Genomic DNA, 24,167 nt, shown 5'->3' on the forward strand with positions numbered 1-24,167 from the left:
TACCCACGGGCACTTTTATTTCTAGTGAGAATATTTTACAGTGGTAGTATCTGATCCTTGTGATTATAATAATCACAATTTAAATCACACGTGAAGTGAAGCAAGTGTTGTCCAACTGCTGGGCAGTTGGATTAATAAGAGGATTTGATCCGGCTCATAGACCATAGATGATAAAGCTGTGGGATATATTTAGAGACTGAGGTAGAAGGTGTATGGAGTAAAGGAACAGAGAGTGCACAAAAGGGGTAGCAGAGGAAGGTATATAATAACATTGCTGTTGGCTTGTTATTTATTGAAACCATAGTCTGCATGTGAGCAAATGGCCCACAAGGACATTGTTGGTAAACAGCTTGAGCCGTCTCTCTTTTTAAATGGAACTGCCCTGATTTAAGGCAAAAGTAAAATGTGGTAAAGGCACATAAGGTCTGAGATAAATTACTATCCTCCCTTCTGGGAACCCGCATAACTCACCAATGGAAACATTATACCTGGCACTGAAACTACCTTGGAATCTGTTAACCCCTTGCACTGTACTTTTCCTTTAGTGGTAATGAGATTATTACTGCCCTAAACTTGAGCCCTTTATTTAGATTTGTATACAAGTTGGCAATATTTTGTAGAACGATTTCACTTGGAGAATTTATTCCCCATTTCTTTTCACCCCCCAAAATATGACATTTTTGATAATCAAGCCAAGAAAGCATACATTTTAATTGTTTGCAAACTTACATTTACTTAAAAGTGAATAAAAAGATAGCTATTAAAAAATATGTCCTTTGTGAACCATTGAGAATTTTATATAAAAAAATAATGTTTTTTGTTTTTTATGATTGTTATTATCTCTTCCATTAAACTCGGTAACACTACTTTTAATGCACTTGACTTTGGTTCATCATGCGTTCTGCTTGACAAGACAGTTGTTGCACTGCTGTCTGCTTATCTTCTGTTACCACACACTCAGAGTAGCCTTCAGTATACACTAAAGAGCAGGGGTGGCCAACTCCAGTCCTGGTATTAGGGATATCCCTGCTTCAGTACAGGTGGCTCAATCAGTGGCTCAGTCATTCTGACTGAGCCACCTGTATTGAAGCAGGGATCTCCTTAAAACCTGAACTGCTGGTGGCTCTTGAGAACTGTAGAACTGGAGTGGGCCATCCCTGGGCTGTACTAAAGAGTATATAGCATGCAGGTGTCTATCAGAAGAAAGTAGTTGTGAACCTTGTAGCCTGGATTAATCCTATTAACCATGAGAGGTCCTTTTATGGCACGCTATCCCTTTAAATCCAACTAAAACATGTTAATGACTTTTCTTTGGTGATGTCTATTAGACTACGTTTCCTTATGCTTAACTAACAATTAAAGCTTAATACAAAAGCCAAGACTAAACTGTAAACAGAGGCACAGAGGAAAGGGCCAAACCTGAGATCTGAAAACATTGTACAGGTAGTTAAATATATCAGGAAGCCAGTGCAATCCATACGGATAGTGGCTCAGTGAGTGTTACATGATTAGGATGTTTACTACTGTACATTAAGTAAAAACTATAAATATTTGTTGGACTCAGCTTGTTCTTCGCTATTAAAACCAATCTAGGACCTGTGGCTGGGCTCTCCCGGTATTTCTTGGCCACCTTGCTGGTAGCGAGCAACGCTTGAGCATTATGCCGTTTAGGAATAGTAGACCCTGCATGGTCAGTATTGAAAGCGGGATGGGGGTAAAGGGAATATAATTTTTTTTCGTAGGGTGTAAGCTGGCATGGGCATCTGCTTCTTCTTCCCGTCCCTGTCCTCCTTCAGGCTGACATCTTGGTTGACCTTCGTGAGGATGGACAAAATATCTTCACCTCTGTAAACACAAACAGGCAGTAGTTGAATTGAGATATTGCACGCAACAGAACTTTCACGTTTTAGCGGGGTAAAAAAACGTCGTCACTAAAATGAGAAAGATGGTGAGTGGGTTCAGGTGCAACAGAAACACATTTTAAAGTCTGATCATTAAGATACTCATTGCCACTGTCGCCCTAGAAGAAAATGCTTCTACCATGTAGTCTGGAGCTACAGGTCCCAGCTATTTGAAAGTACAGTTCAACCCCATTATAATGTGATTCGTTACAACGCGAATCCGATTATAACGCGATGCAAGCATGGCTCCCAATTTTTGTATTTATGAATACTGTACTTTAGCACGATTATTGCTATCTTAAATACTTTATTGTACAATGCATACAATTGTACATTGTTTCTAACGCGATCTGCTTATAACGCGATGTGATTCTTTGGACCCCAAGCATAGTGTTATAAGGGGGTTGAGCTGTACAAGTTTTCCATTGGTTACCACCAGTCACCTCTTTTCTTGTCTCTTGCCCTATTTACCTTCCCACCCCATACTGCACCTAATATTATTCTCCTTTAGGTATTGCTACCGAGTGTATTAGGGGTAAGCATTTCATTTGTCATTACTATTTGGTGATGCTACTTTAAACAATGCAAAAGTAATAATGCTGACCTTGGAACACTTTTTGCCAGGTTCTCGCAGAGGGCTTGAATGTACCATGTTCCCTTTGTCACGTGACGGAAAGAAGAATAACCATCCACCGTTGACATTCCTAAGAGGAAGTCAGCTTGATCTGGAATGGTTTGGACATATCTTCTCCTCTCAACAGGTCTGGGAACATTTGCATCAGCTTCTACGCAGGCTGCCTTTTGTGTTTCTTTCCCTTGGCAAGCTTGTATAAAAAAAAGCTTGGGTTTGGTAGCCAGTGATGGGCAGTTTGTAGCAGTGAAATAAGACATCACATCATGAATGGATATTACGGCATCGTCAGCTCCCATAATGGCTCCTGACTCTCCATGGGTCAAGATACAGCAGATAAAGCAGTCTCTCTCGTTATGGTCTTTGGATTTGTAGCGCTCCATTTGTTTACTGATTTCTTCTGCCGTCTGGTCTTTGCAAATTTCCACCTCCAGCCCAAGCCACGTAAACACGTCATACAAGTCATCTAAAAGTGCCAAAAAAATGCAGGTGTCTATTAAAATCTATGTCAAGGGGAATGAGAGAGGAAGACTTCTCATGGTGGAAAAGAAGGAGGTTCAGAAGAATAGAAGACCTACTGTTTTTTTGAAAGACTAGGTACATTTGCAGAAGCCATAGACAGACATAAAGCACCTACAAGAGATATGTTTTGATTCCTTCAACTGAGACACTTCGCCTCCTCCTGCTTCTTGGGCAAACCCAACTCCTCCAACACAAACTTTGAAACCATATGTAATTCTGACCCATATGCGAAAGGTATGATCTCAACCCTATACCAAACATTTTTATTAACAGAGCTAGACAACAAACTGCTCTATATGAGGCAGCGGGAGGCGGAATGGGACATTTGGTCATGATCAAATTGCCACCGGCGCTCCACCGCCAGAACTCAGGTCGCCATGCCACCGGTCACCTCCGCCATCCACCATTTTAAAATGTCATTGGAGGATCTCCCCAGCCACAGGGCCCTGCAGCTGGCTGATCCAACAAGGACATTTAAAAATGGCGGATGGTGGATACGAGGTGACCGGCGGAGCGGCATTCAGGGATGAGTCATCCTGGTGGTGATGCGGCGGTGGCAAGTTGGTCACAGCCAAATGTCCTAAACCGGTGGGAGAAGGAGCTGGGAGAGTCTATGGAGAGGGAGGACTGGGAAGAACTATGAGAATCCATCCGAAAAGTCTCTGAGCATACTAATGAAAGAAAATAGCTATAAGCTTCTTTTTAGCTAGTATCGTACCTTGACAAAGCTAAACACAATTTACCACCCCCCTCCCTGCTGTGGTTCATAAAGTGTGGAGAGGTGGTGGGCATGTTGCACACATGGTGGGAATGCGAGGAGATTACAAATCTATGGACCCAAATTTAAACCATAATAAACAGAATTTTAGGGCTGAGTCTAGCCCCAGACCCTTGGCCAGCACTGCTGAATAGACCAACCCCGGGAATTCCTAAATACCAAGGGAAACTTATTACCCATCTGCTTTCTGCCACCAGATGTACTTTATGATTGCGGCCAACTGGAAGCAACCGGCTCCTGAAATGTCCTCAATCCTTAACAGGATGTGGAAAATAATGTACGTGTATATGGAAGTCATAACTGGGTTCCTCCTCTATTCAATGGACACGTTTACAAATACTTAAGGACCTTGGTGCATATCATACCCACAGCCAACTTCTGATATACAGTAGATTCCCTGGTCATATGAACATCCTCCATACAGGGCGAAAGTACCATCGCTACAAATTGAGAACTAAAACAAGGAACCATTCGTGAAATTGCTCAATTTGTAGAGATACACAAGCGTTCCCCCTAGGTGTGCCCCATAGTCTCCAGGACAACATAATATGTTCGTTCACTTACTTGTAACCAGATACTGTATTTGTAACAAATGACTTATTCTGATGATTGATGGTGACTGTTCCTCATCCCCGCCCAATTACCCTTTTTTTTGTACCCCTTCCCTACAAACAGTTCAATAAATAATTAAGTGAGAGAAAAAAATATGTAAAGGTTCAGTCCCAGTCGATCAATTTAAAAAGAATCTACGTTTTTTTTTTTTTTAAACACTTTTTTGTATATTTCCAATGGCGATCATTCACATTGCAAAATTCCATAACCGTTTTCTGTTTTGCATGTATGTTATAGTATTTTTCTGGGGTTTCTTAAAAATGACAATTCACCCAGGCTTAATTTGTATTTAGTTACAATTTCTAAAGTTTCGGGATGGTTTGCAGCGTGCCGGTTCAATTCCACGGTCAGCTCTATTTGTGACCTTGTGTGCTGGGAACATCCGTATTCTTGTAAACTATAGCGCTATGTACACTGTGCTATATAAGGGGGGTGGGGGGTGGAAATCAATAGCGTCACTGTGTTAATCTGTGCAATTACTCTATAACGTTTTTACGATTTCTCTCCTTTACTATAACTAGAGATTTACAGAATGCAAAGCTCTACATAACATAATAAATAAATCAACAAGTAATAGTAAAATCATTATACGGCTTTAAAAATCAGAATGCCAAAACCATAACCTACCGGCATCTTTTCCGGTCCCTTTCCTTGGTTGGTTTTTCATAAAATTTAAATTACTTATGATCAGGCAGTGACCTCTGTGTTTGCGATTCATTTCATATAAAGCCTCCTGCTGAGGAAAAGAAACGGTGATAAAAAAAATCAAAATTTTTGGGTATGATAGAAGTTATCATAGTTGCGTCTTAAAATCAATGTTTAAAAAAAAATAAAACGTCTGCAAGGGGCCGCTGCTGGAGTACCGGCCGGGCGGGAAGCCGGAGCCGCCGCAGCGGGGAAGGCTGCTAGGTTACCCGCAGTTTGTGGAGGGAGGAGGTTAATCCTGGCCATGTGGAGCCCTGAACGGCTCGATGCAGCAGAGACCATGCTTTCTAATCACTCTACAAATTGTCCCGTTCCAACCTCCCACCAACACTGACCTCACTCCTCAACCATCCGGGGATGTAACCTTGCCCTCGTCTGTGATTGGCCCTTTCCGCCCACCCACCTTGCTTCTGATTGGCTGAGCAGGAGGTTGCCATTTCTTCCACAAAGATTTTTATTACCGTATTTCCTCGATTTGTAAGTCTTCCAATCGATGGCGCCTTACAATCGAGGAAATACGGTAGTTTTCTCCAGCAACGACAGTTGTTTTGTGCGCTCAGTTTTCCCTCAATTGTAGGAATTTTCTCACTGTCATTTCTCCATGTAGCAAGAGGAAAAAAAACAGAGGCCGGGAGATATCAAACTCTGTCAAATTAGAGTTAATATTGCACCTGTTTTTTACTGCAATGTTATGGCCTAACATTGCGAAAAAAATGTACCATGTGATAAGGTGTTTGCAATAGCTATGTTGCGATGACTCCACCCATAAACGGGAGTCAATAACAGCTAGTAATGCAATGCTGGGGGATATCATATACTTGTTATTACAAACCCTATGGCAGAAAATACAGGAACTCCTTTAATAACAGAGGCTACCAATGCGCAGCACAAGCACCAAAGGGTTAATAGCTGCTTTAAACTACAGTATCACCCCCTCCCCCTCCTTGGATACCTAAGAGCTTAGCAAAGGCATTGCTAAGACAAGCAAGGCATGTAGTACTCTCCTTCCAGGGTGCTAACTACCCTCCCCAGGGCAACTACCCCATCACCTTTTCCACAACACACCTAACCCCCTTCCCCCCCTGTAGGAATTCCTAACAGCCCTATTAACCAAGAGGTGGCTAACAGGCATGTAGGCTAACGAATCAAAAATTATTCTCATTGTTAATATATATACACACACACAAACATTAGTATAAGTGGGGTCATTAACTCCTTGAGTGCCAGTGAGACTACCTGGGCACTATAGGGGTTAATAAAATAAATAGCACTTATCCCATCCATGTAGAGGGATCCTTTTCAGGGTCTTGGATCCCCCCAAAACTACTCTTTAAAAAGGCTGATGCCCTTTTAACCGCCAACAAATTGATAAACTTGCCTGATATACACATTCTGATGCTCTGCTCCAATATCTCTAATGCACACATTAAAGGCAATAACAGTAGCGCATATTTTTTGCAGTATTTCTAATGATCAATGTTTGATTACTCTAGGCCAGAGATAGAATGTCATATATACAGGACAGTCTTGGCAAAAATTAGAGCAGGGGATAGATGAACTGTGAATAAGGAGAGCAGTGGAGGGGATATGCGTAGGTGTGGGTATATTATACAGTATATTGGTGTGAAATGTGATTGATGTTATGCAAAACTGTGATTGTCCGTTTACTGTACCACTCCATCACTTCTCCTTCACCCAACCGGCTTCTCTTCTTTTAGGAAACCTTTTCAATTTGCATGAAGGAAATGACATCTAGAGTACATTTTAGAGGGCAGCCTCCTGTGCTAGTTACTGTACATTGCAACGTAGACTGCAGTAAGACAAGTCTGTGTCGCCCTGGTTTTTACAGTGCCAATTGTGGACTGGAAATGCACAGAAGGAGTGAGAAGAGAGGGGCAGAGAGAAATGAAGGCTGGTCACCCTGTCTACTCTATAAATGGGTTGTAGCCCTGACTGCAAGTGTGCTGGCCACTCACCCACCATCACTGTGTCAGCCCTAGTTGGCGGGAAAAAAAATGTCTCTTTACTTCCCTTGTTGAAAGGATGATAACCCTGCTGTAGGTGTACAGAATTGGTGGTTTGTGAAGTAAGCGTTTTAGGTTTCCGTTTTCCAGAAAGGTTTCGGCTGTGCAAGGGACTCGCTGTCAGTTACCTTCAGTGGCAGCATCTTAAAAAAACATTTGTTTACATAGTAAGAGCACCATTTCTAGAACAACAAATACAGTATATGATTTTTTCAGTGCCATGTCCTTATTCCATTTGCTACTTGGAGCGGACAAAAAATGTTCAGTCGTTCTAGATCTTAAAAGGATACATTCAGTTAAAACCATAAGGATCCACATTTATTAATGTTAGTGCCAGCATATTTTAATTATGTTAGTGTTGCTCTAGACTAGAAATCTGATTTTAAGTGGATAAGACACTATGGTATTATACAACCTTATGGCCCATTCATGTGAATGGGGCGTATCTACAGTACGAAGCGGTGTCACTCCATAAAATACCTTCTGGGCTGAATGACACCTAACAACCCACTTGTTTAGATGGGCTGAAAGCCATGTTGGGAGGCGTGTCGTGGAGTAGCGCTGTAAATACGACCGATGGTGGGTTATAAAAGAGCAAACAGAGAATGTGTATTTGAATTTTTTTCCATTATCTCCTGTAAATGAAGAAAATACTGATTGGATAAAGATAGAGACGAACCTCTGGGATTCCTCCTGATGTAGATTCTGCATTAAGGCTAAGTTCAGAGATATAGTGTTCAATGTTTCCAGATTTGCTGTCTGTAAACCAGAAATAGGTAAACGTCAAATAGTCCCTCTCCTGACTACTGCAGCTGGAGAAGTTATCACACACACTCATATTTTTAAAAATGTGAACATTTGTTAAAATACTAAGGTGTCTGTATATTAAAGCAGTATCACCGGTTAAATCATTTTCTATTTCCCCCCTAGGTGGGAAGCAGAGACCCCCTTGCTTCCCGAGATACATATCTGTGAAGGTGATGCCAGTATATAATGCAGGTTTAATTGCACAGCATCACGTGGGCCAATAGGAAGTTACAAGAGCTGACGCCGCGGCTTCCAATTGGCCCATGTAAAGGGTGCTCACCCGGGGATGCAACCTTTCAGAGGTATGTATATACAGTAGGGAAGCAGGTGGCCACAGAGTTGAAATTAACACGGTTCAGCTCCAGAGACCCCCTGCTTCCCACAAGGGTAAAAAAAATGAAGTTGTGATTTGAGTTGTCAGTAGGAGGAGTTAGTGAGGTGTTACATGCCAAACATTATTATGATATCTATGGCATTTTGCCCCCCGAAAGCTTGTTTTCAAAATATATTATTAGTGCATATGAGGTATCACTATTGGAGTCCTCACTTATTTTTGCACAGTTGCGATTGCATATTCCAATGTTGTGAATTGTATATGTTGCATGTCGTTCTATTTGTTTAGCATATACGCTGCATAGTGTGCCACATTGAATGATAAATGAATAGATACAAGACCTCGTTCAGGTGCTTCATGTACTGTTTGGGTATGCTCCCTCAGGCTCCGGTCAGTGATGGCTAGACAAAAATAGACATATTTATTGATCATTGTGGAAGCAGTTCATAATTCACATCTCTCCTTCTTGCAGTTATTCTTTATTCATTTAGATATCAGACAAATGAGAGAGAAAAGCGCTGAACAAATAGAACTTACAATAGGCAGGATGTTCCATATTCATGTCGGGATCATCCTGTATTGAAGATACAAAACGGACCATAAAAAACAATCCACTAAACATATATCAGCTCACATCAGATATATGTCTGGTTCTAGTGGATTGTGCTTGCATGCATTACATAAATATTAACGGATTCACTTGTTAAGGGCACAACCTTGTTTCTAGACACACTGTTTATGAAAGACAACCTGAAGTAAGTCTGTTCATCTTTTGCACTCTGTAGGAACTCAATTTTCTTTTCGAAACAAGGATTCATAGCATCTTTCTACAGCTTACATTAGCACCATGTTAGATAAATACATTATTGTCTGTATTGGTCCTTGTGGTAGTTTCTAATAAAGAGAGCGATTCATATATTGGTGTAACTATTACTCGTTCTCAGTTGTGTAAACTGATGCCTAGAGATGGTTGCACAAGAACATACAAAGAAATAGATCAAGCCTCACCAGGCTGTTGGTTTTGGCTGCTAAACATCTTGATCCTTGTGGCTTTAAAGCTGCAGTTCAGTCAATATCCTGCATGTGTGTTTTTTTTTTTTAATAAATCAGTTCTATAGTAAGAAAAAATACTTTTAGCATTTTCTGTTTTTAAAAAAACACCTTTGAAAGACCAATTTTCTTGTATTCTATTTTAACAGCCATTTGCTAAGGCACTGCCCCTTCATGTCCTGTCACAAGCCCTGGCACACCCCTTTGTCAGCCCTGCCCTCCCTCTAGCACATGTCAGTGCAGGAGTGCTCATGAATATTCATGAGCTTCCACTGAGACACAGAAGCAGAAGAAAAACAGATCCCTTCACTAATGATGTCACCAAATTTTGCCGATCAATACATGGAGAACGAATTGACCGGCAGCTATACAGTTCTTTAGGTTATTAGAGATTGCACACATGTAACTATTGAAGTAAAAAAATTAATAAAAAAAAAAAAAAAAGACTGAACTGCAGCTTTAAGGACACTCATCTGTAAATAAAAGTTATACATATTGTACCTTGATGGGCAGTGGTAGCCTGTACGTGTCTTCAGGTGGGGAGTATTCTTCATACTCCGTACACAAAGTTGGCAATGTTGTTGTTTCACTGGGATCAGTATCCTGGCTTTGTAGTGAAGCTAAAATAAAACAGTAAAAGGCATATTGAAGGAGCAACATATATACATGAGCCTCCTCATTATTAACTTTACAAGGTCACAAACAATAAAGGAGTATTTTTCACGTTACTATCGCTCTACTGACTTTTAGGAGTTATTACATTTGAAATACATTCTTCATGCAGTCATCTGCAGCCTTTCCATTTTTAAGTCATTATAGAACTCTGATGTTGATGCTACAGTGTGGCCCCTATGGATAATATATTACCTGGTCAATAGCACAATATATACGTTTCCATGTATAATATCTATGCCCTAGAAGCAATATTGTAACAGACTCGAGAAATCTGTTTAAGGAATCATTCCTAAAGGACAGGGCACGGTCAACTAATTACCCAGGAAGGCGGTGAATCTACCTGGACGTTAACGGGCAGGTAATGAGTTGTCCATGGGGGATTATTGTTGTAGGCTAAATGTTTGTAATATGTTTGTATTATTACATAATTAAAAAATGGCCAATGGTCATAGCAACGCCCCTCCTTTCCGGACCCGTCTCCCCCTGCTCAATTAGGCGAGCTGACGCATCCCCTCTCCCTCTCCAGTTTCCAAGTTAGCTCTGCCATGTGCAGGCAAGCTATGCCTAGGCCCAGCTGGAGCTGCAGGATCTCTGTTTGTTCTTTCCTCCCCCCAATTCGTACAGGAAGCAGCACAGGCGCCAGAAGGTGAAAGGTTAGGCCCAACCGTGCCACAAGATAATGAGCAAGGATCCCGTTGCCCCAGTTGGGCCTCCTTACACCCTGCACTGGACAGGGATAACTGGAGTTGGGGGTTTGGTTGCACTGTGGTTGGCCTTGGGGAGGGAGTGGTGGCGAGGTGCCAAAGATTCTGGGAGTTACTAACTATTAATGGCTGCAATTTTGTCCAACCAGCATGCCAAACTTCAATAAAGCCCTCCTGTTTGGTAGAGATTGGCAAAACTATCCAAATGCAGTTTCTAATTTCGATTTATGTTTTTCCGCCCCAATTTCATTTACTTGTGAAACGTTTCACTGGGCCTCAAAGGGCTAATAATATTACACCTATCATAACATTTTACCGCCTAACCTTTCCCTCCATGTGATGCGATTTCCTGTATTCACCTTCAGGCTGAGAGCACATGGATTTCAGGCTCCTACCAACGAGGTCGTGAGTACCGCTTTGATTAGGACATTCATGGACATTTAAGATCTGTTACTAGTCTAGCTTCAGGGGACAGTTACCTCCTGTCTGTGAGGGTGTCTGGGTTTCCCACCTTTGTGGGCTCCACAGACATCCCCTCTGGGTACTGACACAGGGTTATCCCTCCTCACAATCGGAGTAATGATGACGTTCTATTGTATATACACATGAGCCTAATTATACCATTAACAACAAAAAGCTAATATATGAGTGACCCCATATGTATGATACCTAAGCTACTCTGGACTATTTCTTTGTGTACCCTGAGCACTGATATTGGATCCTACGAGTTCCGCTTTTTCTTTTTCTAATAATATTACAAAATGAGTCTTAGGTTTTGCAATTTCGCAAGCTTTCAGTGAAATATTGCCAGACAGTGAGCAAATATGGCGACTGTAAGGAACCTATTTATACGCTCAGAATTATGCAAATATAGTGATTTTAAAGAATTTTGCAAATCAGCATATTATGGCGAAATTGTAATGCACATAGACTTAATAATGCTTGTTGAATTGCTTGTACCCTATAGAGTTGGTCTTGTTCACAAATTTTTCTTTGTTGCTGAAAAAGGGCACATTTCCCCTGGCTTGGGACCTTGAGCAAAATGTTTCCACATCTCTACTGTTTAGTCTATAATGCAAAATAAGGAACTGCCCTTTGTATCTCACATAACCTGAACGATATTTATACTAAAGGTGCAGGTCCACCTACCCATCTCTTCCTTGTATTTGCTAATTCTTCTTAAGAGGTCAGGTGAAACTTTGCCCAAGATGTCTTCCAAGACGCTCAAGTTATCCTGGGATATGACCTCCATTTTCTCCAGATAACATAGCAGTTCCAGAACGCTCTGGAATTGAGACATTGGGGTTCATTTTTCAAGCTTAAGATTTTATATTCCACTCTTAGCACCTGCATCAAATTTAAGAAACCAATTTACCAAGTTTCTTACATTTTATGCAGATCCACAGAAGCAGACTACTTCTGATTTGGATGTGTGTGCAGCTTACCCCTTAATACAGTACTTGGATTGACCGTCACTAGAAGATCATAGTTAAAAATGAGACTCTTTGCATCAGTTTACTGCCAAACCTTAGTGACCGTGATAAATTGTCCCCGTAAAAAGACCTCTCACACCCTGCATTAGTTTAAGTGCAATTATCCCCCTCTTTTTTGTTAGTTTATTCCAAAGGTGACCAGTTCCCCAATCAAGACCACACCAGCTTATCCAGTTGATTGAAATTGCACTAAATTCTGTAACTTACATCTTACGTTTTCACTTTTCCAAGTGCTCCATATTTAAAGCAGCAATACCCCCAAGAATCAAATATATGTTACCGTATATGAACCAGGAGGTCTACCAGAGCAAAGCTGCAGCACTCAAGGCTCCAGTAACCCTTCAATTGCTGGATACTTTTTTTTTTAATATACTTTGGGCAGTACTGGCTAGAAAAAGCAAAGATGGTTGTGTGGTCACCTTATCGGAAGCTGCAATGTCTCATCTCATCGCTTTTTTATTGGCCTACAAAGTAAGGCTGACCCCAGGCTATATTGTTTCTCCTGTACAAAAATTCTTGCCATGAAATTCAAAATGAAATATATTTAGATCGAGGAGTGGGGGGTGCATGTAGCTTGCCGTGCCGTGGTTTAGCTCCTGGGAAACCCTTGTTTTAAAAAATTATATGTAGGTATGTAAAAAGACAATAATAATTAGCAGGTCAGATTGCTGCTCTAAATTGATGATGATGATGATGATGATGATGATGATGATGATGATGATGATGGACAGAGGTGATGGTGCTGCATGTTCTTGTTTTAGCAATGCTTGATTTGGTATTAAATCAGAGCGCCTGCACCATACACTCTTGTTCCGTTGTTTATAACTTTTACATTGCAAGGGCTTGGACAGAATTGTAATATGGATGCATGTGTTTGTACATCTTTATGTCCAAGTGGTTTTTTTTTCCATCCATCACAGTGCACCTTCTATTACTACGAAGGAACAGCCTGTGACGCCTACTAAGCGGCTCTAGTATGGTCTTCATTCTGACATTCGAAAGTAACCTGACCAAGTCTTTCTCCACGTTCCATGATCCTATACAAAACATATGACATCAATACACTGGCCAAGATGTGAAAGCCCCTTTCAGTGAGATTTCTAAAACTTTCCCTGACTTCCATTGGCATCAATGAAGTACTGTATTTTGTGGGGAAAGTACCCAATTTGCCGGTATAAATCAATGATTCCTCAGAATAAATAGGCAGTGTTGGTTACTGTGGCCATGAATCACTATGGCCAATGGATGCTCCTCCTCTAGTGATCTTGCTGAATATCAGACCTTATTCTGAGGTCATCATGTTATGGCATGCCATATATCTAATTCCCCAAGTGTCTTCTTTTACCCTCACCGTATTGTCTTTCTGCTTCTTCCGTAGCACGTCGTTGGTACTCAATAAGAAGATGATACTCTCTAGGTCTTCCTTGACGAGGTTTTCTGAGAGCTCATAAAGCAAACGTCTGTGGTTTAAAAATAAAGCCCAAATTACAGTTTAAATTAATGTTCTCCATCAACTTTCACCTTGAAAGGGTGCTGCAGTGTTAAATTAAAATGTATGTATGTCTTTATTTATATAGCGCCATTAATGTACATAGCACTTCACCGTAGTAATACACTTGACAGTCATATAAATAACAAATACTGTAATACAAATAACACATCATGGGAATAAGTGCTTCAGACATAAAAGGAACATTGTGGAAGGGTAGTCCCTGCTCCGAAGAGCTTACAATCTAATTGGTAGGGAGAACGTACAGGAGAAGAGCATTCTGGTAAGTGTGTCTGCAGGGGGCCAAACTTTATGTATCATGTATAGTATTAGCCACAGTTCTATTCATATGCTTCTTTAAGCAAGTGTGTTTTAAGATGGTTCTTAAATGTGGATAGAGAGGGTGCTAGTCGGGTATTGAGGGTAAGGGCATTCCAGAGGTGTGGGGCGGTCAGTGAGAAAGGTTTAAGGTGGGAGAGGGCTTTAGATACAAAGGGGTAGAGAGAAGACATCCTTGAGCAGAACGCAAGAGTCGGGATGGTGCATAGCGAGAAATTAGGGCTGAGATGTAAGGAGGAAGAGTGTAAAGCTTTAAAAGTGAGGCGGAGAATTGGGTGTGAGATGTGCGATTTGATAGGTAGTCAGGAGAGGGATTTCAGGAGGGGAGACGCCGAGACAGATTTAGGAAAGAGTAGAGTGATTCTGGCAGCAGCATTAAAGGATAGATTATAGGGGAGACAGGTGAGAGGCAGGAAGGCCGGACAGCAGGAGGTTACAGTAATCGAGACGGGAGAGAATGAGGGCCCGAGTCAAAGTTTTAGCAGTCGAGCAACAGAGGAAAGGGCGTATCTTAGTAATATTGCGGATGAAAAGCCGACAGGTTTTCGATACGTTTTGAATGTGAGAGGAGAATGTGAGAGAGGAGTCGAGTGTGACCCCTAGGCAGCGTGCTTGGGCTACTGGGTGAATGATGGTACTTCCAACAGTAATGTGGAAGGTGGTAGTGAGGCCAGGTTTGGGAGGAAGTATTAGGAGCTCTGTTTTTGCCATGTTAAGTTTAAGTCAGCGGAGGGCCATCCAGGATGATATAGCAGAGAGACATTCAGAAACCTTAGTCTGTACAGCAGGTGTAAGGTCAGGGGTTGAAAGGTAAATTTGTGTGTCGTCAGCATAGAGGTGATATTTAAACCCAAGAGATGTGATTAGGTCACCTAGAGAAAGTGTGTACAGAGAAAAGAGAAGAGGTACCAGGACAGAGCTACGGGGTACCGCCACAGACAGATCGATAGAGGAGGAGGAGGTGTTAGCAAAAGAGACACTGAAAGTACGATGGGAGAGGTAGGAGGAGATCCAGGATAGAGCTTTGTTCCGAATACCAAGAGTATGGAGAATGTGAAAGAGAAGAGGGTGGTCCACGGTGTCAAATGCTGCAGAGGTCAAGTAGTATGAGCAGAGTGTAATGACCTCTGTCTTTGGCAGTATGGAGGTCATTAATTACTTTAGTGAGGGCTGTTTTAGTGGAGTGAGCAGTGCGGAAGCCAGATTGTAGAGGTCTAGGAGAGAATAGGTGGTGAGAAAATGGAGCAAATGAGAGAATACAAGATATTCAAGGAGTTTTAAGGCAAAAGGCAGGAGGGAGACAGGTCGATAGTTAGAAAGACAGGTAGGGTCAAGCTTGCTGTTTTTGAGTTATGGTATAACTGTTGCATGTTTGAAGGAGGAGGGAAAGGTACCAGAATAGAGGGAAGAGTTAAAAATGTGTGTGAGCGCAGGGATTATAGTAGGAGCAAGAGGTTTTAGGAGATGGGAGGGAAGGGGGTCAAAACGGCAAGTGGTAGAAGGAGAAGAATCAGCAGTGACACATCCTCCTCCGAGACAGCGGAAAAAGAGTCAAGGAAGGCAGGAGGAGAGTTAGGAAGGGGTGTGGGATGGGAGGAGGAAACCGAGGGGATGTTCTGACGTATGGTTTCCACCATTTCCTTAAAATAGTCTGTATGTTTATTACTAGCTATTGTTTTGCTTGTAATGGTTTTTTCTTTGTATTGGCTTCAATGTAGAAAAAGGCCTACAATATATAGATTATTTATCAATTGTATGACCAGTGCTATCTTAAGGTATGGGCTAACTGGGCTGTAGCCCAGGGCCCGGACCTTCCAAGAGCCCCCGACCTTTCAGAGGCTGCACAAATACTATGGCCCAAAACGTAATTTTAAATTCGTGATTATAACCGAACGCAGCAAACGTTACTTCATTATTTAAGATTAAACTGTCCCGGGCCCGGTAGAGGAGGGGGGCCCAGCTGTCTTGCTGACTAACTATTGAAGTCAGGGACCCTTCCTTCTCCAGGCCCCTTACCAATCGCTCCCTGCAGGCCCAAGCCTCATAGCCTTGGGTAAGACTGCGGCAGATAGAGAGGAGCAGGTGACGTCACTGGGCTCCACTACTGAGCGCATTTATTATTTATAAAAAATGTATAGCGCCCTTTTTCAGGAAACTGTACATTATTTAGTAAAACTTGCTTGGTTAGTGGGCAGGGGTTTGGTAAGGTCTCTGGATTTAGTCTCGTCGGTGACATGCTGAGAGGTCCGACAGTGGGGACACTGGAGAGAATTGGATCGGTGAGGTGGGCAACTTTGGAGGGTTTTGGTGAGACTTTAGGAAGGTTTAGGAAGGGTTGAGGGTAGGGGGGGTCATGGGCGTTGGGGGTGGGGGGAGGTTAATGGGTGAACATGGAATGTGCTGGAAAAGAGATGAGTTTTGGAGTTGCCTTCTGAAGATAGTTAGGGAGGGGGCAGATTGAATGTGGTAGGGGAGCTGGTTCCAGTGGAGGAGGGTGAGTAAGGTAAATGATCGGAATCGTAAGGAGGGGCTATGGGGGGAATGAGGGTTGTGGCAGTCAGGGAGCGAAGAGGACAGGAAAGGGTGTAGCGAGAGATGACTGCTGCAAGGTAAGGTTGCGGCAGGACCATGGTGTGATTTGTAGACCAGGGTAAGGAATTTGAAGAGGGAACACTGTTGGATGGGTGGCCAGTGGAGTTGGGAGAGGTGTGGCGTGGGCAGAGCGGGAGAGATTGAGAAGTGTATGAGCTGCAGAATTCTGGATTTGTTGGAGGAATATGGAGGAGCTGGTGGGAGGAGAAGATGAATTATTGAAGGTGTCAGAGTAGGAGCTGTGGAAGAGATAGGATGAGAGCCATGAGAGGGCGTTGTCAGTGATGCCAAGATTGATGAGGGTAGAGATGAGTGAGGTGATGAAAGGTGTGAAAGGCTGAAGAGAGGTGGAGGAGGATGGAGGAGAGTTTGGAGTGGCGAGCTTGGGAAAGAAAGTTGTGGATGGTCACGAGGGTTGTTTCAGTAGAGTGTGAGGAATGGAAGCCAGATTGGACAATGGGAAAGCGGGAATGGGTGTGGATGCAGTTGGAGAGTTGGTTGTGAGTGATGCACTCGAGGAGTTTGGAGAAGTATGGAAGGAATGAGATATGGCGAAAGTTGGATGGCAGGGCAGGGTAGAGAGAGGGTTTTTTGAGGGGAGGGATGATTACCACAGTTTTAAAGGAGTCTGGGTATTGTTCACTGTCACGGTAACTTATGATAGGATATAATATACACAAATATCTGCGTTGAATTGAACACGACTTAGATATAATAAAGATAGTTTATTCCTTAGATAGGTGGACACACAAGATGATACAAATAACAGACAAGAAATAGCACTTACTTAGGGGTTGGGTAATGAAGCAATCAGGTACAGGATTGGCAATTCATACAGCAATCAGGCATCAAGTAGTTGGTAAAATCGAAGACACTGGGCATATGGCTGACACTGGTTTATATGTGATTTCAGACCTATACCTTGGCATTGAGTGCAAGTCATTGGAGGACAATTATCTGCACCCAATCCTTCCTTGCCAGCTAGCGTGGGAACATTATTAGATCATGCCCCCCAGCTAGTTGGCACATGCGTACTTCTGGCCCTTGGGGTCTCATTTCTTTAGCCCCACACAAAAGTCAGGGCGCCTACAAGTCTACCAGACTTGGATCTGGCCAGGAAACCCTTTGTCTATAGGTGTGAATTATAGCACTTACAGACCACTCAAGTCCTACGTTTCTCCACCCTAATGTATACAGCCAGAGTGGCTGAGCCTTTGATCAGGGCGTCTGTTGTAGACAATGGGTCACCCCTCTGAGCATTTACATTAAACAGAGCCGGTACCTTTCGCTGGCTTTTATCCCCGTTTTAAAATACTGTACAGTTCTTAATACATATATATATTAAAATAATCCATTCGGCTGGGCCGAGCGGGCTGAAACTTGCCAGATCCTCATGCCCGAGGGGACTCTCCATGGTGGCCAAGTTTCAGCTCGCTACGACCCACCGAACCGGAGATACAAAATTACAGTTTAAAAGCCCTTTTGGAACACGAGGCTTTTTTCCGCCATGCAAGTCAATGGCAGAAACCCAAACTTTGCAATTACCCTGACTCCGTTCTGTTGCCCAGAGTGGGTCGTATTTTCCATGCAATCCTGCCGGAACTAGGACTACATGGTGGCCCAATCTCAGCACTCTAGGCTGAACAGAACCGGAGTTATGGGTTCTGGGTTTTTGCTCATTCCGACTTAGCCGTTTTCACTCGCGGCTCTTCCCTCCGCCATTAGAGTCAATGGCGTGACCCTCGTGGCGAGCGCGACCCTTTACGGGGGTCCTTAATTCTCAGACCCGGTGGTGGTCGAGTGTGGGGGTTCCTAGGGTCTAGGTGCAAAAAGAATTTTATTCCTGGTTGCCCTAGAACCAAAGTTTCCCACGCCAATTGTATTTGAACTTGACCAAGTGTGATCAAAAGCTCTTTTTTAGATATTGTGTCCGCTTCTGCGGTCTGCGGTTTGGATGGCTGCCAACCCGTTCCTGGAGGTTGGCGTCGAGGAATCCACATTTAAATGAATGGCTCCATTGACTTACAATGGGAAACCGCCGCTCCTCCTCTCGGGCGCCACCTCAGGTCTTCTACTGAAACGGGCCCAAATTGCCAGATTCGCCATAGGATTGTATGGAGCTGCAATGGCGACCTATGGAGAGCTGCAAAATGGAGCCTGCAAAGGCGGGAAAATGGAACAAAGAGCTATAATCACTTCCTAACTATTAACCCTTCTCCTCCCGAACGGATCCCAGTGTGAGTGTTGGTGCAGACACTGGCATGAGGAAATACATGGTTACAGGGGAATACACATTTGGGTGCTGAAGTAGGGTAACAAACACATTACTGGACCGCAGTCCAGTTAACCCCTTGCCTCCCAAGTGAGGTCAGCGGGTGGCCATTTGGGGTGCAACCCCTTTAATACCGGGCCAATCCCGCTCTCCCTCTACACCTCCCCTTCTTAATGGGTGCCCTGTGGCCCACTGCCCCTCACGGGGAGTGGGTCACCGTTGGCACTGTTAAAGGCTCAGATGGATAGTCTTGACGAGAGAGTCCAGCGGCGTTGCCGTTTTCACTACCCTTCTTGTGTTGAATAGTGAACTCGAATTCTTGAAGGGCCAAGCTCCACCTTAATAGCTTGGCATTCTCCCCTGATTGTATTGTATTGTATTGTATGTCTTTATTTATATAGCGCCATTAATGTACATAGCGCTTCACAGTAGTAATACATGTGGTAATCAAATAAATATGATGCCCTCTGCAGCCAACTCAGGGGGTTGTGGTCAGTAATGACTGTGAAAGCCCGCCCATACACATAAGGTTGAAGCTTTCTGAGTGCCCACACAATGGCCAAACACTCTCTCAATGGTGGCATATGCCACCTACCTGGGGAGCAGTTTACGGCCGAGGTACACCACAGGGTGCTCTCTGTCGTCCTCCCCCACCTGGCTTAACACAGCCCCAATGCCGTAGTCCGAGGTATCAGTCTGTATGAGAAAGTGTTTGGTGTAGTCCGGAGCAGCCAGTATGGGGGCCCCAGCAACGGCAGTTTTCAGTGCCTGGAATGCAGTTTCACAGGCAGGAGACCAGGTAATAAGCACTGGCAGTTGCATTCTGGTCAGATCAGTCAGGGGTTTGGCCATGGCGCTGTACTGTGGGACAAACTTCCTATAGTACCCTGCGGTGCCCAAGAATGCCATGACCAGTTTCTTGGTTTTGGTAACAGGCCACAGGACTATGGCTTCTACCTTGGCTGGCTCTGGTTTGAGGTGCCCTCCACCCACCCTGTGCCCTAGGTACAGGACCTCTGCCATCCCTACCATACACTTAGTGGGTTTCAAGGTAAGCCCAGCCTCCCTAATCCTAGCCAGCACCGCAGCTACATGTCCTAAATGGAATTCCCAGGAGTTACTAAAGACAGCAATGTCATCCAGATAAGCCCTTGCATAACTTTGCATCCATTCCAGTAAGCAGTTGACCAGGCATTGGAAGGTAGCCGGGGAATTTTCCATTCCAAATGGCATCACTAAGAATTCATAGAGGCCACTTGGGGTGATACATGCTGATTTCTCCCTAGCCTCCAGGGTCAGTAGGATTTGCCAGTAGCTTTTGCTCAAATCCATTGTGGTCAGATACCTTGCCCCTGCGAGTTCATCTAATAACTCATCCATGCGGGGCATGGGATAGGCATCTGAGACCGTCCCAGCATTGAGCAAGTGGTAGTCCACACAAAACCGTGTGGTCTTGTCCTTCTTAGGAACTAAAACTACCAGACTGGCCCAAGGGCTCTGGGACGGTGTAATTAGCCCTAGGGTCAGCATCTCCTCTATCTCCCTCGCTATACTAGTCTTGACCTCTGCTGACACTCTATAAGCGTGCTTATGCAGATGTTGCAGGTCCCCTGTGTCCACTGGGTGTTCTGTGAGGTGTGTTTTCCCTGGCAGGTCAGTGAAGAGAGCCCTATAGTTTGCTAGCATGTCCCTGGCTTCTCTCTTCTGCCTAACACTTAACTGCCCCCCTATCTCCACCTGTTCCACAGTGTTTCCCTGCCTAGCCTCCCTTAGAAGGTCAGGCAGAGCAATGCTCGCCGGATCTTCCAGCAGTGGGCTACAAACCGCCATCACCGCTCCCATACTCGGAGCTCTTTATTCCTTTAACATATTAATGTGATATGTCTTATTCCTATCTGGCTCTACCTGTACAATATAATTGTACTCATTCATCTTCCCGATGACCGGGTACGGTCCCGACCAGGCAGCTATCAGTTTGTTCTCCCGAGTGGGTTTGAGAACAAGCACCTGCTGTCCTGGGACGAATTCCCTGCTACGGGCATTCCGGTCATACCATTGCTTCTGCTTGGTCTGAGCAGCCCTGAGATGGTCTTGGGCCACCCCCATGAGCATTTCTAACCAGTCTCGGAGATCTACTACATACTGGATCACTGAAGCATCAGTAGCCTCCCCTTCCCATCCCTCCCGGAATAGGTCCAATTCTTCACATTCAATTTTAGAGGTCAACGTACCCTGCGGCCATATAGTAGCTCGAAGGGGAGAAGCCTGTAGATTCCTGTGGTACCTCTCGGTAGGCAAACAGCAAGTGCTGTAAATGAATCTCCCAGTCTTTCCCCTCCGCCTCTATAAAGGTCCGAAGCATCTGCTTCAGGGTACCGTTAAACCTCTCACATAATCCGTTTGTCTGGGGATGGTAAGGGGTAGTGCGCCGGTGCTGTACACCGCATGCATCCCAGAGACAATGTAACAGTTCACTCATGAACTGCGACCCCTGATTGGTTAGGATCTCACAAGGGAAACCTACCCTAGAAAAAATGTTCAGCAAAGCTGCTGCCACTGTCTTGGCATCTATGGTGCCAAGCGCTACCGCCTCAGGGTACCGGGTGGCAAAATCCACCACCGTGAGGATGTAGTGCTTCCCTGACCTGCTAGGAATCATAAGGGGTCCTACAAGATCCATCGCTACTTTCTGGAAAGGTTCCCCTTTTATCGGTAGGGGTTTCAGGGGTGCCTTCACACGGTCACCCGCCTTACCCACTCGCTGGCAGGCATCACAAGAGCGGCAGAAATTGCCCACATCTCGAGATGCCCACGGCCAGTAGTAACGCTGTAATAACCGGGCTCGCGTTCTGTTGACCCCCCGATGTCCCGCTAACGGAATAGAGTGAGCTACCCGTAACAGTCGCTGTCGGTACCCCTGGGGCACTACTAGCTGTCGCTTATCGGTCAATCCCTCCTCTATACCTGGGATCCCCGCTTCTCTATACAGGAGTCCCCGGTGCCATAAGCAGCGATCAGTGCCCTCCCCTGCCTGAGACTCGACGCCCGAAGTCTCATACCGGCCAGGCTGGGGTCTGTCTTCACTGCCTCCCTAAACTGGGATCCTAATTCTGGCCACCCCCCAGTCATGTCTATGTCGGGGGAACGGTGTACTGTAAGGGGACATAGTATCTATCTATCTACCACTATCGTTGGTCCCAAATGCAGGGGGACTGGAGCCGCCGCCATCGCCACCGTCTGGCTCCGGGTGACTGCCGCTATGGCAGCGGGTCTTGGTACCCGATCGTAGGTGCATGTCATCGGACCCAGATCTTTGCCGAGGAGAACCTCCGCATCCAAACCGGGCAAAACCCCCACCTCCCGCACACACTGTCCCCCCAATCAAAAAAAACCCTGGCAATCTGCAGGAATCGCGGCTATCCGTCCGCCACTGTAATCTGCATCCCAGGTCCCGGGAGCAATTCCTCTGGTCGGACCATATCAGGTCGGACCATGGTTACCGCAGCAACTGAATCCAGCAAGCTGACTGCTTGCCGGTTACCGACTGTGACCGTGGTGAGGTGTCTGCTCCGGCCATCCATCTGCAGCATTGCGGCGCTGGGATGTCCTCCGCTCCTGGCTGTAGGCACCAAAGACACTGGGACCGGTGCTACATGGGATGTCTTGCTGGGAGTTGTTTCCATGATCGTCCCGGACTCATTGGTGGAAGCCACCCGCACGCGGGCTACCGGCTTTGCAGCTGGGGTGCGTTGCCCCTGATGGGGTCCGCCAGAACGCAGGGTTTCCAGGCAATCCAGTCTGATGTGACCGGTGCGGTTGCAGTTGTAGCGCCGGCGCTCATGCCGGAGCTCTCCCGACTTCGGTGGACTGCTGATCACAGGCGGCTTCGGAGTCCATTGGGGAGTGGTGCTAGCCTTCTTGGCTGGGGCCTCCGCCGCCGCTTTGGCCGCTGCCTTTGCAGGCATCAGCGCTCGGCTGGTGATGTAGTCATCCGCGAGCCTTGCTGCGTCCTGGTGAGTCTTGGGCTTTTTATCGTACATCCAAGCCCTCACCGCCAGAGGACACTGCTGCATGAGGTGCTCCTGGAATATCAGATCCTGCAGGACCTGGTAAGTCTTTGCCCCGCAGCCCTCCACCCATCGGATCCCATACAATGCCATGCGGGTATCGTAAGTCACAAAAGACTCCAGGGGCAGTCTCTCTTCCAGCCGGAATTTTTCCCGGTAGGCTTCAGGGGTGAGGCTATATTGGAATAGCAATAGCTCTTTCAAGTGATCGTAGTCATCGGCATACTCCTCCGGGAGCGCCATCATGGTCTGCTTAGCCAGACCGGACAGCAAGGGGTCAAGTCGCATGACCCGGTTCTGGGGAAGCACTTTGTACCACCGGCATTGCATTTCAAAGTTCTTTAGGAAGCTGTCAATCTGGTCGGTGTCTTCCACGAACTTGGTGAGGCTGTGATGGTCCAGCTTGGGAGTTTCTCGGTCTTTGTGGGCAGGGGGAGAATAAGCGGGCCGGTTCACCGCCATTGTGATGAACTGCAGCCGCTCCTCTGGTGTCCCTCTGTCGCTCCACGCGGAAATCAGCGCCATAATTTCAGGGGGGAACGGACTGGTAGCCGCCGCTACCAATACCCCTCCTGCTGCACTGCTCCCGGGAGGTGCTCTCGCTCCCTCGCCAAGTCTCTGCCGTCCCGGAGCTGGGTCCATTCCCTGTTCTCCGGGCGGTTGCAATACGGCGAGCGGAGCTGTAGTTCGGAGCTCCGCGAGCCGGGTTTCGTGGTCTCTGATCACCTCCTCCATCTGCTCCATATCTCTGTCCTCGTTGGGCAGCCCGTACTCGCGGCACTTGTCCCGTATCTGAGCCCAGGTCCGGATTGTAGAGGAACCGGCACCCTCGCTCATGGTTCAAGGCTTTCAGGGGTTAGGTATGAACAGTGAGGTGGTGTTATATCTCACGTTATATGTTGTACACCCTTGTGTTCAATATCATTAGCCTTAGGAACTCACAATTCACCGAGTTCGAACTGTATTACAGAATCCTGCAGTAAACTGTAAAACAGGTTCAATTCAATCCCGCCGCTGCCACCAGTTTATTATATGCCTCTCACGGTAACTTGTGATAGGATATAATATACACAAATATCTGGGTTGAATTGAACACGACTTAGATATAATAAAGATAGTTTATTCCTTAGATAGGTGAACACACAAGATGATACAAATAACAGACAAGAAAT

At 45.1% G+C, this 24,167-nt stretch overlaps 1 protein-coding gene across 5 annotated transcripts in view; it reads right to left on the reverse strand.

Moving 5' to 3' along the window:
- LOC142499385 (caspase-8-like) overlaps positions 1 to 24,167 on the reverse strand; it is a 37,029-nt gene that overhangs the window by 763 nt on the left and 12,099 nt on the right. For 4 of the 5 annotated variants that reach the window (XM_075608652.1, XM_075608653.1, XM_075608655.1 and 1 more), the window contains 9 exons: positions 13,588 to 13,696; positions 11,893 to 12,028; positions 9,866 to 9,984; positions 8,852 to 8,888; positions 8,656 to 8,715; positions 7,853 to 7,932; positions 5,072 to 5,180; positions 2,506 to 2,998; positions 1 to 1,845 (listed from right to left, as the gene is read on the reverse strand). The exon at positions 1 to 1,845 is cut by the window's left edge and continues 763 nt beyond it. In XM_075608652.1, the coding sequence (XP_075464767.1) occupies positions 1,692 to 1,845; positions 2,506 to 2,998; positions 5,072 to 5,180; positions 7,853 to 7,932; positions 8,656 to 8,715; positions 8,852 to 8,888; positions 9,866 to 9,984; positions 11,893 to 12,028; positions 13,588 to 13,696 (1,297 nt within the window). In that variant the 3' untranslated portion in view covers positions 1 to 1,691. The remainder of the gene's footprint in view (positions 1,846 to 2,505; positions 2,999 to 5,071; positions 5,181 to 7,852; positions 7,933 to 8,655; positions 8,716 to 8,851; positions 8,889 to 9,865; positions 9,985 to 11,892; positions 12,029 to 13,587; positions 13,697 to 24,167) is intronic. The other variant, XM_075608656.1, reaches the window with a different exon arrangement.

Source organism: Ascaphus truei, chromosome 7, assembly GCF_040206685.1.
Source record: "Ascaphus truei isolate aAscTru1 chromosome 7, aAscTru1.hap1, whole genome shotgun sequence".
Classification (NCBI taxonomy): domain Eukaryota; kingdom Metazoa; phylum Chordata; class Amphibia; order Anura; family Ascaphidae; genus Ascaphus; species Ascaphus truei.